Source organism: Helianthus annuus, chromosome 2, assembly GCF_002127325.2.
Source record: "Helianthus annuus cultivar XRQ/B chromosome 2, HanXRQr2.0-SUNRISE, whole genome shotgun sequence".
Taxonomy (NCBI): Eukaryota; Viridiplantae; Streptophyta; class Magnoliopsida; order Asterales; family Asteraceae; genus Helianthus; species Helianthus annuus.
Window position 1 is genome coordinate 46,919,906 of NC_035434.2, and position 13,230 is coordinate 46,933,135.

General features: G+C 32.3%; 2 protein-coding genes across 2 annotated transcripts; both read right to left on the reverse strand.

The window, feature by feature from the left end:
* Positions 1–7,632: 7,632 nt before the first annotated feature.
* On the reverse strand, positions 7,633–8,319 carry LOC110889014 (ATP-dependent DNA helicase PIF1-like). The gene has a single exon (XM_022136506.1). It carries the CDS (start codon positions 8,317–8,319, stop codon positions 7,633–7,635), a length of 687 nt encoding a protein of 228 aa, XP_021992198.1.
* Positions 8,320–8,361: 42 nt separating this feature from the next.
* Positions 8,362–11,519, reverse strand: LOC110889021. Its single transcript, XM_022136513.1, has 5 exons — positions 11,211–11,519; positions 10,687–11,107; positions 9,460–10,632; positions 9,004–9,279; positions 8,362–8,921 (listed from the first exon to the last, which is right to left on the reverse strand). Exons 1-5 carry the CDS (start codon positions 11,517–11,519, stop codon positions 8,362–8,364), a joined length of 2,739 nt encoding a protein of 912 aa, XP_021992205.1.
* Positions 11,520–13,230: the final 1,711 nt, after the last annotated feature.

A 13,230-nucleotide genomic window follows, 5' to 3' on the forward strand; every position in this document is an offset into this window, starting at 1 on the left:
AATCATTATGGAGGGCGATTTAATGGAATATGCATTGGTTTCACCATAACTTAGAAGGGTTAGTAAAAAAATCTTTCTAGTTTCCTCCATTAAAACCTTTTTTTCCAGAACACTTGAAGAGTGTTGAAGTAAAAACAATAATAATAATAACTAGAAGATTGACCCGCGCGCGTTGCGCCGTGACCAACGAAATTGACCTGCTGTTGATCAAATTCACATTTACAATGTGTTAAAGATGTTTTTGTCGGTTAAGTCTGTATTACTATCTTATACAAATAAGTAATTCACCAAATAAGTTCAATACAATTAATGGTATCATAATTACTACATTCATGACTTGTATCCATATAAATAACCTATCGTATTAAGCTCCCCGCGTTGCGGCGGGGGCGTAAAACCGGGACAAATAGCACCAATGCCACACTATAGCCAACGACCACCAACATTGAAGTTGCGGCGTCTTAACGTGGAAAAATTAGACCGACATATAAAACATAGAAAATAATAACTAACTCGATTTAGGACTTGCGCATTGTGACGAACTTACTAAACGGGGAAAAATTAGACGACGTAAACACACTGAACCACACACGTAAGTTGCCCCATGTTAACTCGCAAAATTTAGAATGAAGCGTATAACAAAACATAAAATCGTTGAACCACAAACACACATTGTGCCGTGTTAAGTCGCAAAATTTAAATCTAAACGTAAAACGAAAAATTTTGCAAAATATGAAAAACATAGGGGATCAAAGTTGAAAGTAAAAAGGTTGTGATGTTAAATTAGAAAAACAAAAAACTTTTGGGTTAAAACTAAAAAATCAAGTAGTTTTGGTTTTAAAGTGAAACATCAATTTTTTTTTAAACCCCTAAAACATGGGGTACAACATCCAAACGCCTCAACTTGTTGTAAATTTATATTACATAAATAATAATAATAATAATAATAATAGTAATAATAATAATAATAATAATAATAATAATAATAATAATAATAATAATAATAATAATAATAATAATAATAAAGATTAATAATACTTTTACACAATACATAAATTTATGTAGAATAGAAATTAATTTAGACTCTTCATATGTCATTTTAATTATATAATTATAGGTTATAAAGCTGTCAAATCCTTAAAATATATTCGAACCATATATATGTTTTTTCAAAAAAATTTAACCGTATATAATACTAAAGGTATAATTTAGACTGGATCAGGATCATGTAGCAACTTTGCCTTAGTGTCATAAGCTATGGGCAATTCCGTTGCGGGTCGGGGTGTGACAGATTGGTATCAGAATAAATGACGATAGGGAATTAAGATAGGTAATTTAACCCTTAGACTTAGCCTATAGTTGATTAGGTACCTTAGGTACCTTATGTGCTTAATTGTTTGATTGTCTTAGCAAAAAAAAAATTATTTAAAGTGCCCATGATTTAAATTTCTAATGTCACACACAAATGCATGTGTGTACTCTGAAATGTTATATGCTATGTGTTATGTGCCTTGCGTGATAATACGTGATTTAATTCTATGCTATAGTATATTATTTCAATGCTACACTTCACACACTATACAATATAAACATTAAGTTTGTAATTACTCCATTCATATTTTTATTCATACAAAGTCTAAGTCAATTCAACATTCAATTCATGTCAATTACACTTGATTCTATTTCTATTTCATTTTGATATTTCAAATTTCATTCAAATTTTTCAATCTCGTCAAAGTGAGTTCTTGTGACGGACATGTCGTAACTGGAAGGGTTACGTACCGGTAATCGGGACATCCTGTCTAGGCTGGCATTCGTATAAATCCAATTAATGGACCACTTTGCCTACCTGGGGACTAACATGAGAGTACTGATACCTATTAGGCCAAAGCATGTCACACCAAACGTCATGTGAACTAACAACACTTTGATATGTCAAACGTGTCTGTGTTAATTCATGGATACTATCCTAAACATCGTTTTACAACACCCTAAAACTATAGTCATTTATTTATTCACAATTTTATTCGGGTTAAGTTGTACGTCAATGGGTAGACATATGAGGACCATGCAAAAGCTCGGTAATTGCGGGTGCACACGTAATTATGAAAGTGATGCACGGTAGTCATACTAAACCCTATGGTGTGCCAAACCTATGATTTTCAATATTTTATGATGAAATAATATTTCATCATAAGTTTTATTATTTATCATATTCCATGTGGTTATAAAATCGTTTCATATATAAACCATTGGAATAAATCTATAATACTCCACGAGATTCTAATGATGTTAAAAAAAATCACCCTATCTGTTGTACCTTGTCCAAGGGTTCGAATTTCACTACCTTTTGATACTCCATAATATTTCATGTGATTTGTATTCTTGAATTATGGGATCTTCCCTAAGTTCCATGATTTCACAAATCTGTGACTCCCCTCCCATTCATGAAGAAAACACCCACCTTATAATCCAATCGTATGTCTAACCAAACACTCCATCGATGGATCAATCGACTGTACCGTATGACACTCAACTCGTTCCTTGTGATCGAGCCGTTCAAGCTAGTACAGAGAACCACGATAACTAGAAGGCACGCGAATGAGCACTCATCCAGTTCCAAGACAACCAGGATGCGGTCAACAACACGACAACATTTTTATGCGATGAGCCTACTTTGAATGAACGTTTTGAGTTTCTCTTTGAACTAATTTAGTTAAATAAAGAATGTTTTGAATTTTCAAACACAAGTGTAAGGATGTGATTTTTGGTAATATGTTTAAAATTTTAATGAGTCGTCCATTACGACTTGAATGTCACAACCCTAATCACTTTCGTAACATGTGCCCATAGTTCGACAAATTCAAGTCTAGGGCACAGGGTGATGATAAATTTTTTTCTGATCTCAAAATTTAGTTTTATAAAATATAATAATAAAATGTAATAAACATATATTGTAAATGTTCTACTTTTGGCCAGAAATGTTTTCCCTGAAGTTTAACAAAAATATTTTTCTAAATAAACTAAGTTGCTTTTGTACATGGACAATTTAAAATACCAATGTGCTACACTTTGTAAGGTATAAAAATAGTTAATAAAATGATATGAACGTGAGTTAAGTTAAGAAAGTTATGGTTTCCTTAATTTATCTTAGGACCTTTATACTTTTGTCCAAATCGCAATTATCGCCCGAATGGTGGGGGGTGTAAATCAATGTTGGTACATCATCTCCTCCGCCATTCGACTTCACGTTTAGTTTTCCCTCATTAACGACTTTACCTGCTACTCTCACTTCGTATCCTTGACGTTCTCACAAACGCCAATCGGTACAATTATCAACTCTTAGTCAGTATCGTTGAGAGCTTATGTCGTTGTCATGCTTTTAACGTTACTATTTATGGTCATTTTCGTCCTTTACTTGGACATTTTTATGTATCGCTATGTTATGCATTTATGTTATGTTTTATTGCTATTTCATGTTGTTACAGTTTTACATCATCACTTATTACGGCGTATTTTCCCCATAGTTTATGTGACGTGGGTATCGTGTAACTTTTTCATAGATCGACCCTTCCCCCATAACTATGGATGTAGGTACTGCCACCATTTAGTCGCACCCTTTTTGGGTTCGAGACTCATACAATGGTTGTTTGTGGTTTGGCTTTGGTTATTTAATTAGTAAGTTGAGTTGAGTCGTCGCATAGAACCAATCAAAACCGCTAACGAAGCCAATGAAATTTGATAAGGACATGGTGGATACGCCGCTAGTACTTCCTATATATAAATGTTTTTATCAAACTATCAAAAGCCTCGTTAGACTGGTCGAGAGAAGTTCTATGTAAGTTGTGTTCGTGTCGTCAATCATGATTTGAATAACGAGGTGGATGAAAATTTGAAAGAGACATGGTGGATACGCCGCTGGTACTTTCTATATATAAGTGAGTCTGTCAAATTTTCAAAAGCAGCGTTAGACTAATCATGAGTGTTTAAGTTAGTTTGTTTTGGTTTTGTGATCGGATAACTCAAATTCTATGATTTCGCTAATCTAACTCAAATTGTCGCATTTTATAAGAAATACATCAAGATCCCAGGTCATGACACAGATTGTAGTTTTGGCATCAAGAGTATCCTTTAAGACTCGGTTGCAAACTCTTCAGTGTTACAGGACATCTTTGGGACATGATTTTTTCTGAAGCCGCAGTTAATTCTCGATTGGTCATTTATGGACTTCACGATTGTAATGATCATGGGCCTATGAACAGCTATTTCGGACATCATCATTAAAACTCTTCGTTTCTACATCCTAGGCATTTAAAAGCGATTCCTTTAATTGGGTATGCAACCCTTATCAGGAACGCTACCGCCATAATCAGGCTTTCTACCTGACATTCCTATGGAACAATACGACTTTCAGATTCGAGTTCCTAAATCAAACCGATATCGTTTATGCCTATGGAAGACCCTATGCCTCATCCTATACGAGCAGCTTCCTCCTAATTTCGAGACAAAATTCCCAAAAGTTGGGGAGACTGTAACATCCATCAAAATCAGGTCTCCGAAATCCGGCCCAGATTGCAAAACCGGATCCTTTTCAATTAATTTTTTTATTATTTATTATTTAAGTAATCGTCATGTATCACGCTGGATTAAAACCGAATGAAAAACGTTAACTTTATAAAGAAACGAAGTTAGATTGGTTAGTTAAAGAAAATTATAAGTTAAAGGGTTCTTTTTGTAATTAATGGAAACTATATATTAACTAACTAGGTTAGTAAACCTAGTTAAGTTAGTTAGTGTTTTTTTTATATATAATGTTAATTAACATGGTTAGTTAGTTTATATAAGAACTAGGTTATAACCCCGTGTATTACACGGGTTGAGAAAATAAAATATCAAATAGTTAATAACGAAGATTTAACAATTATAAAACGATATTTTAAGACACTTTTCTGATATCCGAACAAAATTTTGTTTTATGTATGATCAAAACTTGTGATGTTTGTCAAGTTTATAAATATAAAAACATTTGAACCATCGATTAGACGACAAACTGTATCATCGACTTTCTCACGACGTGAACCCAAGTTTTATTTAAATAACAGTGGTTTTAATTTATTAGTTCTAAAATTATTGTTGAAATGTTTAGATTAGGCATATAGCAATTGGGGAAGGTTCATTTGAGAAGAAAATTTAATTGAGAAGAAAAAGAACAAAGGGTAATTTTGTAAAACATTAAATAGTTTTTTCACTTATCTCATTTATTATCATTTTTTATCAATTAATTAGTCATAAAGACTACTATCCTCCACACTAACTTTTTTTTGCCTACACACATCAAAAGTTATCTTACATATTTCGAAATTCATCCTACAAGTTAAAATTTTTCCTACACAACTCGTAATTTATCCTACACAACTGATGATTTATCCTACACTTTAAAATATTTTATTTTATTTTTTTGAAAAAATATATATTTTGAAGATAAATTACAAAAAATTTAATATAGTTAGCTATTAAAGAGGAAGACTAGAAATTAATGACTTATGTAGATTTACCAATGTACCCTTATAGTAAAATTAAATACTTATATTAAATGACGTAAAATAAAGCATTCTTATTGGTTGAAATTTCTTCTTTTTTCTTCTTACAAAAAATTCTTCTCATTTGAACTTTCCACTATAGCAATTAGCCAATTAGATAAACTTATAGCTACAAAGTAATATTTAAATTAATTAGATAAGTATAAATTATCGATAATTATTAAGTTATATAACTTTAAAATTTAAACATATAGACTTGAGTTGCATCTTAAAAAGATGGTTGTTTTTGGATAAATTTATTAGTTTAATAAATGTAGTTATTATTCTTCTTGTATTTTAAATATATTAAATAAATAATTTATTTGTTAAGCAAGAAAATCGTTCCCTCCCCCCTCGTTATGAAAATGCTCGATATTTGTTTCAATTATTAAAATATAATTTCTAATATAGTAATTAATATAAAGAAGAAAATCGTTCTCTCCACCCTCGTTATGAAAATGCTCGATATTTGTTTTAATTATTAAGATATAATTTCTAACCTAGTAATTAATATAAATAAATAATAAGATAATTTATGGAACTTTATCCGTAATTTCTTAACATCTAAGCCCCCAACGTCTTTTTTTCTAACCCTTTTAGCCCCTAACGCTAACCACATCCATTAAATGTTAGGGGCTAAAAGGGTTAGAAAAAAGACGTTAGGGGCCAAAAAAATTAGAAAAAAGACGTTGGGAGCTCAGATGTTAAAAATTCTTTTTGGGCTAAAAGAGTAAAAGTGCTATAACCACAGAGGCCAAAATCGTAATTTACTCTATTAGTTAAATAAATAATATTATAAATGAGAAGGAGATTAAACTAAATAATAATTATCCATAAAAAATTAAACTAAATAATATTTAGTAAGAGAATTATCTATAATTAATTAGAAAAGATTAAACTAAAATAATACTTATCTATAAAACATGGTCTAATATGATGACAAGTGTCCCCAAAATTGTTTCTTTTATTATATAGTACTAGCGGTAAGACCCGTGTGCAAACACGGGTCGTTTCTTAGAAAACCATGCACAACCCATATTGACAGAGAGTAAAAAAAATAATTAGTGCATACTTATAAAAGAGATATACACTAATGATCAATAGGTTTATTCAACAGCAATTGTATTATATTGATAGCAAACTACTGTTGTCTATTGACTGTTAAAAACTTCAGTTGCTTTCCAACAGACTTTCCTAAAAAATGTTATCCATTATCTCCAACAGAGCTTACCAGATGGACAACGTAAAGTGAAACCACTGTTTTCAAAATCATCTAAGATCGAAGACAATTCTTGCAATAAGAATGACAAATATATGGTACTTGTAATTTAAATTCAAATAAAGTTAAAACCATTTTTTGCAAATAAAGTTGACCAATTCCATTGATGATTGCTTAAAGTGAAACCTCTGTTTTCAAAAAGTCTGTTTGACCAAAGTCAAACCACTGATGGCAAAACTATAATTCTTAGTGGTTCAAAATCTGTTTGACTTTTGGTCAACATCTGTTTAACTGTTGGTCAACATCTGTTTGATTTTTGGTCAACAACTCTTTGAGTTTTGGTAAACATCTGTTAGACTTTTGGTCAACATCTCATTTAGAATTCAACAGAGAGTAAAAAAATAATTAGTGCAGACTTATAAAATTAATATGCACTAATGGTCAATAGGTTTATTCAACATCAATTCCTTTATGTTGATAGCGAACCACTGTTGTTTATTAACTGTTAAAAACTTCTGTTGCTTTCCAACAGACTTTACTAAGAACTGTCATCGATTATCTCTAAGAGAGCTTGCCAGATGATTAAATAGATAGTAACTATCAGATGTTAGTCGACCCATGTTAAAACGGCCAGTCAACAGAAATTATAAAGGTTAGTAAACAGATATTAAGAGAATAATGTTATTAACAACATGTATTCTCAGGATAAGCTTAATGCAGAGCGAGTATCAGATGATTTCAAAAAGTTGTATTGCTTTCCAACAAACATTTGCTAACAACAGTTCCTCCATTATACCCAACAGACGTTGCCAGGTTGACAGATGTTTAGTATCATCATAGATTTTGTAAAACTTCCTTGTAAACCACATTAGTAGTGGTTGTACAGACTCGTTTCTCTTTATCACAAATCAAAATTTTCAATCCCTTCCTACTTTTTACTCTAGATATAGCAACATAGAGCTGGCCATGACTAAACACTGGACGTGGAAGATATAAACCAACACGCTCCAATGATTGTCCTTGACTTTTATTTTTTGTCATAGCAAAACAAAGTGAAAGTGAGAATTGTCTTCGAGAAATCTTCAATGGTATTCTTTTATCTGAAGGTGTCATCTTCAGTTTTGAAATCAAAGTATGATGACCTATATTAGTCCCTATGATAATTTTTGCTTCAATCACAACTTTTCCGAGCTTCGTGATTTGTAAACGTGTACCATTACACAATCCATTTGCCTGATCAATGTTTCTGAGTAACATCACCGGAGCACCAACTTTCAGTACTAATTTATGATTAGGTGAACCAGATAAACGAAGATTGTTTAACACATCAGGAGGAAACAACGCCATATTAAGCTCTGATTCTTCCTCCGATTGGCATAAACTATCTGAACTAAAATAAACCTTTTCTTCACCGGGCAGACTCTCTAATAACTCTTTATTTATTGAATCCACTACTTCATTTGTTGGAGCAAGAATCACTCTTTGTTGGAAATACGTTAAATCCCACAAAAACTTATTCATGTCCGGATATATATATGAAATGAGAGAAGAAATAGGATTGACTTAGTCATGAATAAGTAAATCATCTGGTATTTCAATATCAATCTCACCATCATTTTCTTCACCAAGCAGACCATCACCAAGCTTTAAAATCCATTCTCCAAATTCCTTTATTTCTTTCAAATCTGCTTCCTGACAACCAACTCTTAATCTCATATTCTCAGTTAGCTTTAATACTTTATAAGAAGAATTCAAAGAAGCATTGACTATTATTGTTCTGGTACCTTTAGGGATGACCGAAAGAATTTGTCTAAAATCACCACCAAATAGAATGACCTTTCCCCCAAACGGCTTCGATTGCATGTTCGGTTGACTGGAACATGATATGTCTCTCATTGTTCTATCAAGAGCCTTGAAACAATGCTTGTGAGTCATAGGTGCTTCATCCCAAATAATCAATGTTGCTCTTTTAATTAAATCACCTAACTCAGTATTAGGCTCTATCGAACATATTGAATTCTCATTAATGTTGATTGGAATTACAAACCTTGAATAAGCAGTTCTACCACCATCCAGCAAAATTGAAGAAATTCCACTAGATCCAACATTCAATACAACTTCACCTTTTGATCATAATGCAGCTGAGAATGTCTTCCAAAGAAACGTCTTTCCAGTTCCACCATAACCATATACAAAAAAACACACCTCCATCACCTTTTTCAATCGCTTCCATAACAATTTTATATATCCTTTCCTGTTCGGCAGTTAAACACTTTAGATAACGATCATGTTCCCTTTGAAGAGCTAGTCTGTCATATGATAATTCTTTCATTATCAATAGATTGTTCGATGATGAAACATAATTGTCCGGAACACTTGGCATATCATCAAAATTTCTCACTGTACTTCCATTGGTAAGTAGCAACTTTTCAATTTCAGATAGACAGATATTTTCAAGTTCTTCCCGTTGAAGATCCAAATCTAAAACAAATGTTGAAAAAAGTATTAGTTTTTTCCCAATATCAGAGCTATTGCATAATTTTAATGTAATTGGATATAACTTTAATAAAATAACAACATTACCTGCAATACCAGTTATCTTTCGTTGTTGTTACAGAATGTCTTCACATAACAAGGACTTCGTTTCTGACCAAAAAACACCAGGACGAGATATCGAATTTGACAGAAACAACATTACAAAAAAGGTCCTCAAGAAATCTCCGGTTGACCATGTGCTAGCTTCTTTGACAGCATTAACATATTCTTTATCATCATTCAACAGCCCCCGTGCAAAACATGCATCTTTAAATGTTTGAAAAACCTGCCCATCAACTGTTTTTATATCTTCAAAACAGGTTGGTCCCTTAATATGATTCAGTAAAATCCTTAGGTAATAACAATCACAAAGTGATGGTGGGACATAATGTACCCTCGCAATTGATCCATACGGATGCTTTCTTCGATTCCATTTGTGATTTTTAGCATTCCATACATAATATCCTGGAAACTGAACATACCTTAATGTCCTGGCAAATTCATCGACTTTATTACAATTCATCCACTCTGTAAACATTGTCATTTTCACAGTTGGATCAGTAACAATATCACACAAATTATCATGATCGTTATACACAATACTCTCACCATCTTCACAATGAAAAGGTAATACTTCAACAGCTGGATATCTATAATGTATATCATACATGAATATTCTCCAAGCAGCTTCACAAGCAGAGATATATATACAATCAAGGTATGCTTTTATCTCATCTACAGCTACATTCTGTTCCGTATTATTCTTGGTGCTATTGGCTTGAAAAACAGAAGCAGTGACTCTATCAGGCCCCTTATTAATATATTTAAACAAATATTTGATAGAACCTGACTGGTTGCACCATTCAACGTTAACGTGGCACTGATACTTTCTGAGCAGGAGAGCATTGTAAGGAACTACAAATCTATTATCAAGTGTCACACCATTCTTTACTACCATATTACTTGTTTGACGGCGACGATAGACAGGATATCCTTCAGAATCAACACAAGTCTCATCTACATATTTTTTGGGAAACTTTTTAGAACATTTTTGCTGAACCATACATGGACAAAGTGGGTTGTCTGTACCACATGGTCCATGAATCATAAATTGCTTGACAAGCTCATATAATTCAAGATCTCTTTCTTTATCTGGTATCTCAGCAGTAATAACACGATCAATATCAGATGCATTTGGAAATTTGCTTTCAGCACCCAAGAACAAACATATGTGAGCATGTGGGAGTCCACGCTTCTGAAATTCCACTGTATACATAACTGAAATTTTTGAACAGTGGGCTGTTAGATAAATATAATTAGATGTTCAAAGTAAAAAATATAACTAAAGGGTACCTGCTTGTATATCACCAAAGAATTTATGTTTCTTGAAATCTTTTATAAGATGATCCAATTTACACTTGAATATTCTAGAGATAATATCCGGTCTGTCTTCAGCATTAAGAGCTTTATCGTGCAAACACCTGTAAATCTCAGGCCAGTTTGGATTACAAGTCACCGTTATGAATAAATCAGGATATCCAACAGACTTGCAAATTGCCATAGCATCCAAGTACTTTTGCATCATATATCTAGAACCACCAGTAAATGATGAAGGTAAAAGTATAGGTTTACCACAACTTGAGGCATTATTCTCTCCACTTTCAACAGTAGCATTCAAATTCTTAAGATTTTGCACTCTAAGTTTAGGTTGTTGTGTCCTTATATAATTCAGTCTGGCAGATTCTATCATCGTGTATCCATCAACCAAAAACTGCTGAAATAGTTTTTTTTGCATTAACTAACAATGAAAACTGATTCTGTCTATCTTGAATTTTGTAAAAAAAGAAATCTCTAATTGTAAGATTGGTTCTAAGTACCTCATCATCAATCGCAATCCCTCTATGTTTAATACCAACTCTATAACCATCTTCCGCATATGGGAAAATAAGTGGATATTGCAAAGCAAGGTAAGAGGGATGAAGCTCATTAATTCTTTGAAGACCACCAGACTTCTTTCTAATAACAATGTCCCGTTTATCAAATGCTCCATCAAAATCACCATGTATTAAAGCAGCAATTTCTGATGTTGTTGGCAAATTGTGAACTCTTCCATCCTTATCTCTTATTCCAATCAGCTTCAAGCTTACATCTTGAAACTCATTTTCTTGAAAACAATCTCTTACCATTCTGAAGGATTGGACAAGAGGATTTCAAGAATCCAACATATCTTTAAGACCCTCTTGTAGTTTTGCAATCTATCTGAGAACTGCCATAAATATAAAATGTTAAAATTTACATTCATTTCAAATGATAATGAATGTAAATATATTGAAAAGCAAAATATATATTCTTAAATGCCACAATTATCATAAACAAATTACCTTACTGCTTTTTGACGATTTACAACTTCGTTTTGTGAATCATATATGTAAAGCTGGGAGAATTTAGGTTCTTCCCCATCGTCCGGAAGTAGACTACCCATTCGATGATAATTCTGACCTTGTAGTCTAAATACATAAGGACCTTTACCTCTCTGGTAACTTTTGTCAACCTTCCCACCAAGAGATGTGAAGGAAAACATCATGTTATATGCTCGAATATTATCCATGAAATTGCGAGACTGTGAGGTCCGACTTTTATATAAATGACGTAGTAATGGAGGAGGTGTAGGCGGTCGTGGTAGCTCAACATCTCCTTTTGAACAACAAAGAGAATATGATGTTTTGTTACGTTTTTGATTTCCCCTAAGAATTTCATCATCCCATAACATTGCATCACATTTAGAACACGCAAATGTGGCATCTCCATGATCAATATAATCTACAGACTTAGTAAATTTATATGTCAACATAAGTTTTCTACATATTGAAAAGTTAACAGGAATTTACAATCGTACTTTATACCTTTAGAAATTCCATGAATCTTCTTAACCACAGAATCTGGTAACATCTCATCATTCATTTGTAATTCAATTTTAGATAGTCCACCTATATTGAAGCTTGTAAAATAAGATATATATAACAATTCATAAAACTTATGATTAAACAAATCTTTTGTTTCATAAATTTTAAAACATACAATTTGTAATATCTGATAACGGAGTCCTCTCAACAAAATTGGATATTTGCTTAGTACTTCCAAAAGGAGTGTGATGGACATTCCTTCTTTCGACATTGTTGGTTGGACCTTGTAAAATAGAACATATGTAAGGATTCCAAAAACGTAACATATACATACATATTTCTTTTAAATTTTGTTTGCAAAACTATAATACATACCACTTGAAGTATTTGAAAATGGAATCCTTTCAACAGAATCAGATGTTGATGCAGGATGACAACCTCTGTTGTTTCTCTTTTGTTGAAGAACATACTTCCTTTTTTCTCTTTCTTCAGCACACATTTGACATTGAATTGCTTGAAGGTCAACTTCATATTTACTTGAAGTTGTGTTATCTGTATCCATATTTTAAAATACTTAAATGGAAAAGATTGTTGACAACTCGAGAAAAGAACTTTGAAAGTATTGTGAAAATTATTTGAAATTACCAAAAAATATCTACAGTAAGTATACCTTTTACTTGTGTAGATGAGTGAAACAAATTACTACTAATATTTGGAGTAGGATAAACAGGAAGATGATACACATTCCTTCTCTCAACATTGGTGGTTGAAACTTGTAAAATAGAACATATGTAAGGATTCCAAAAACATAACATATACATACATATTTCTTTTAAATATTGTTTGTAAAACTATAACACATACCACTTGAAGTATTTGAAAATGGAGTCCTTTCAACAGAATCAGATGTTAATGCAGGATGACAACCTTTGTTGTTTCTCTTTCGTTGAAGAACATACTTCCTTTTTTCTCTTTCTTCACCACAGCTTTGACG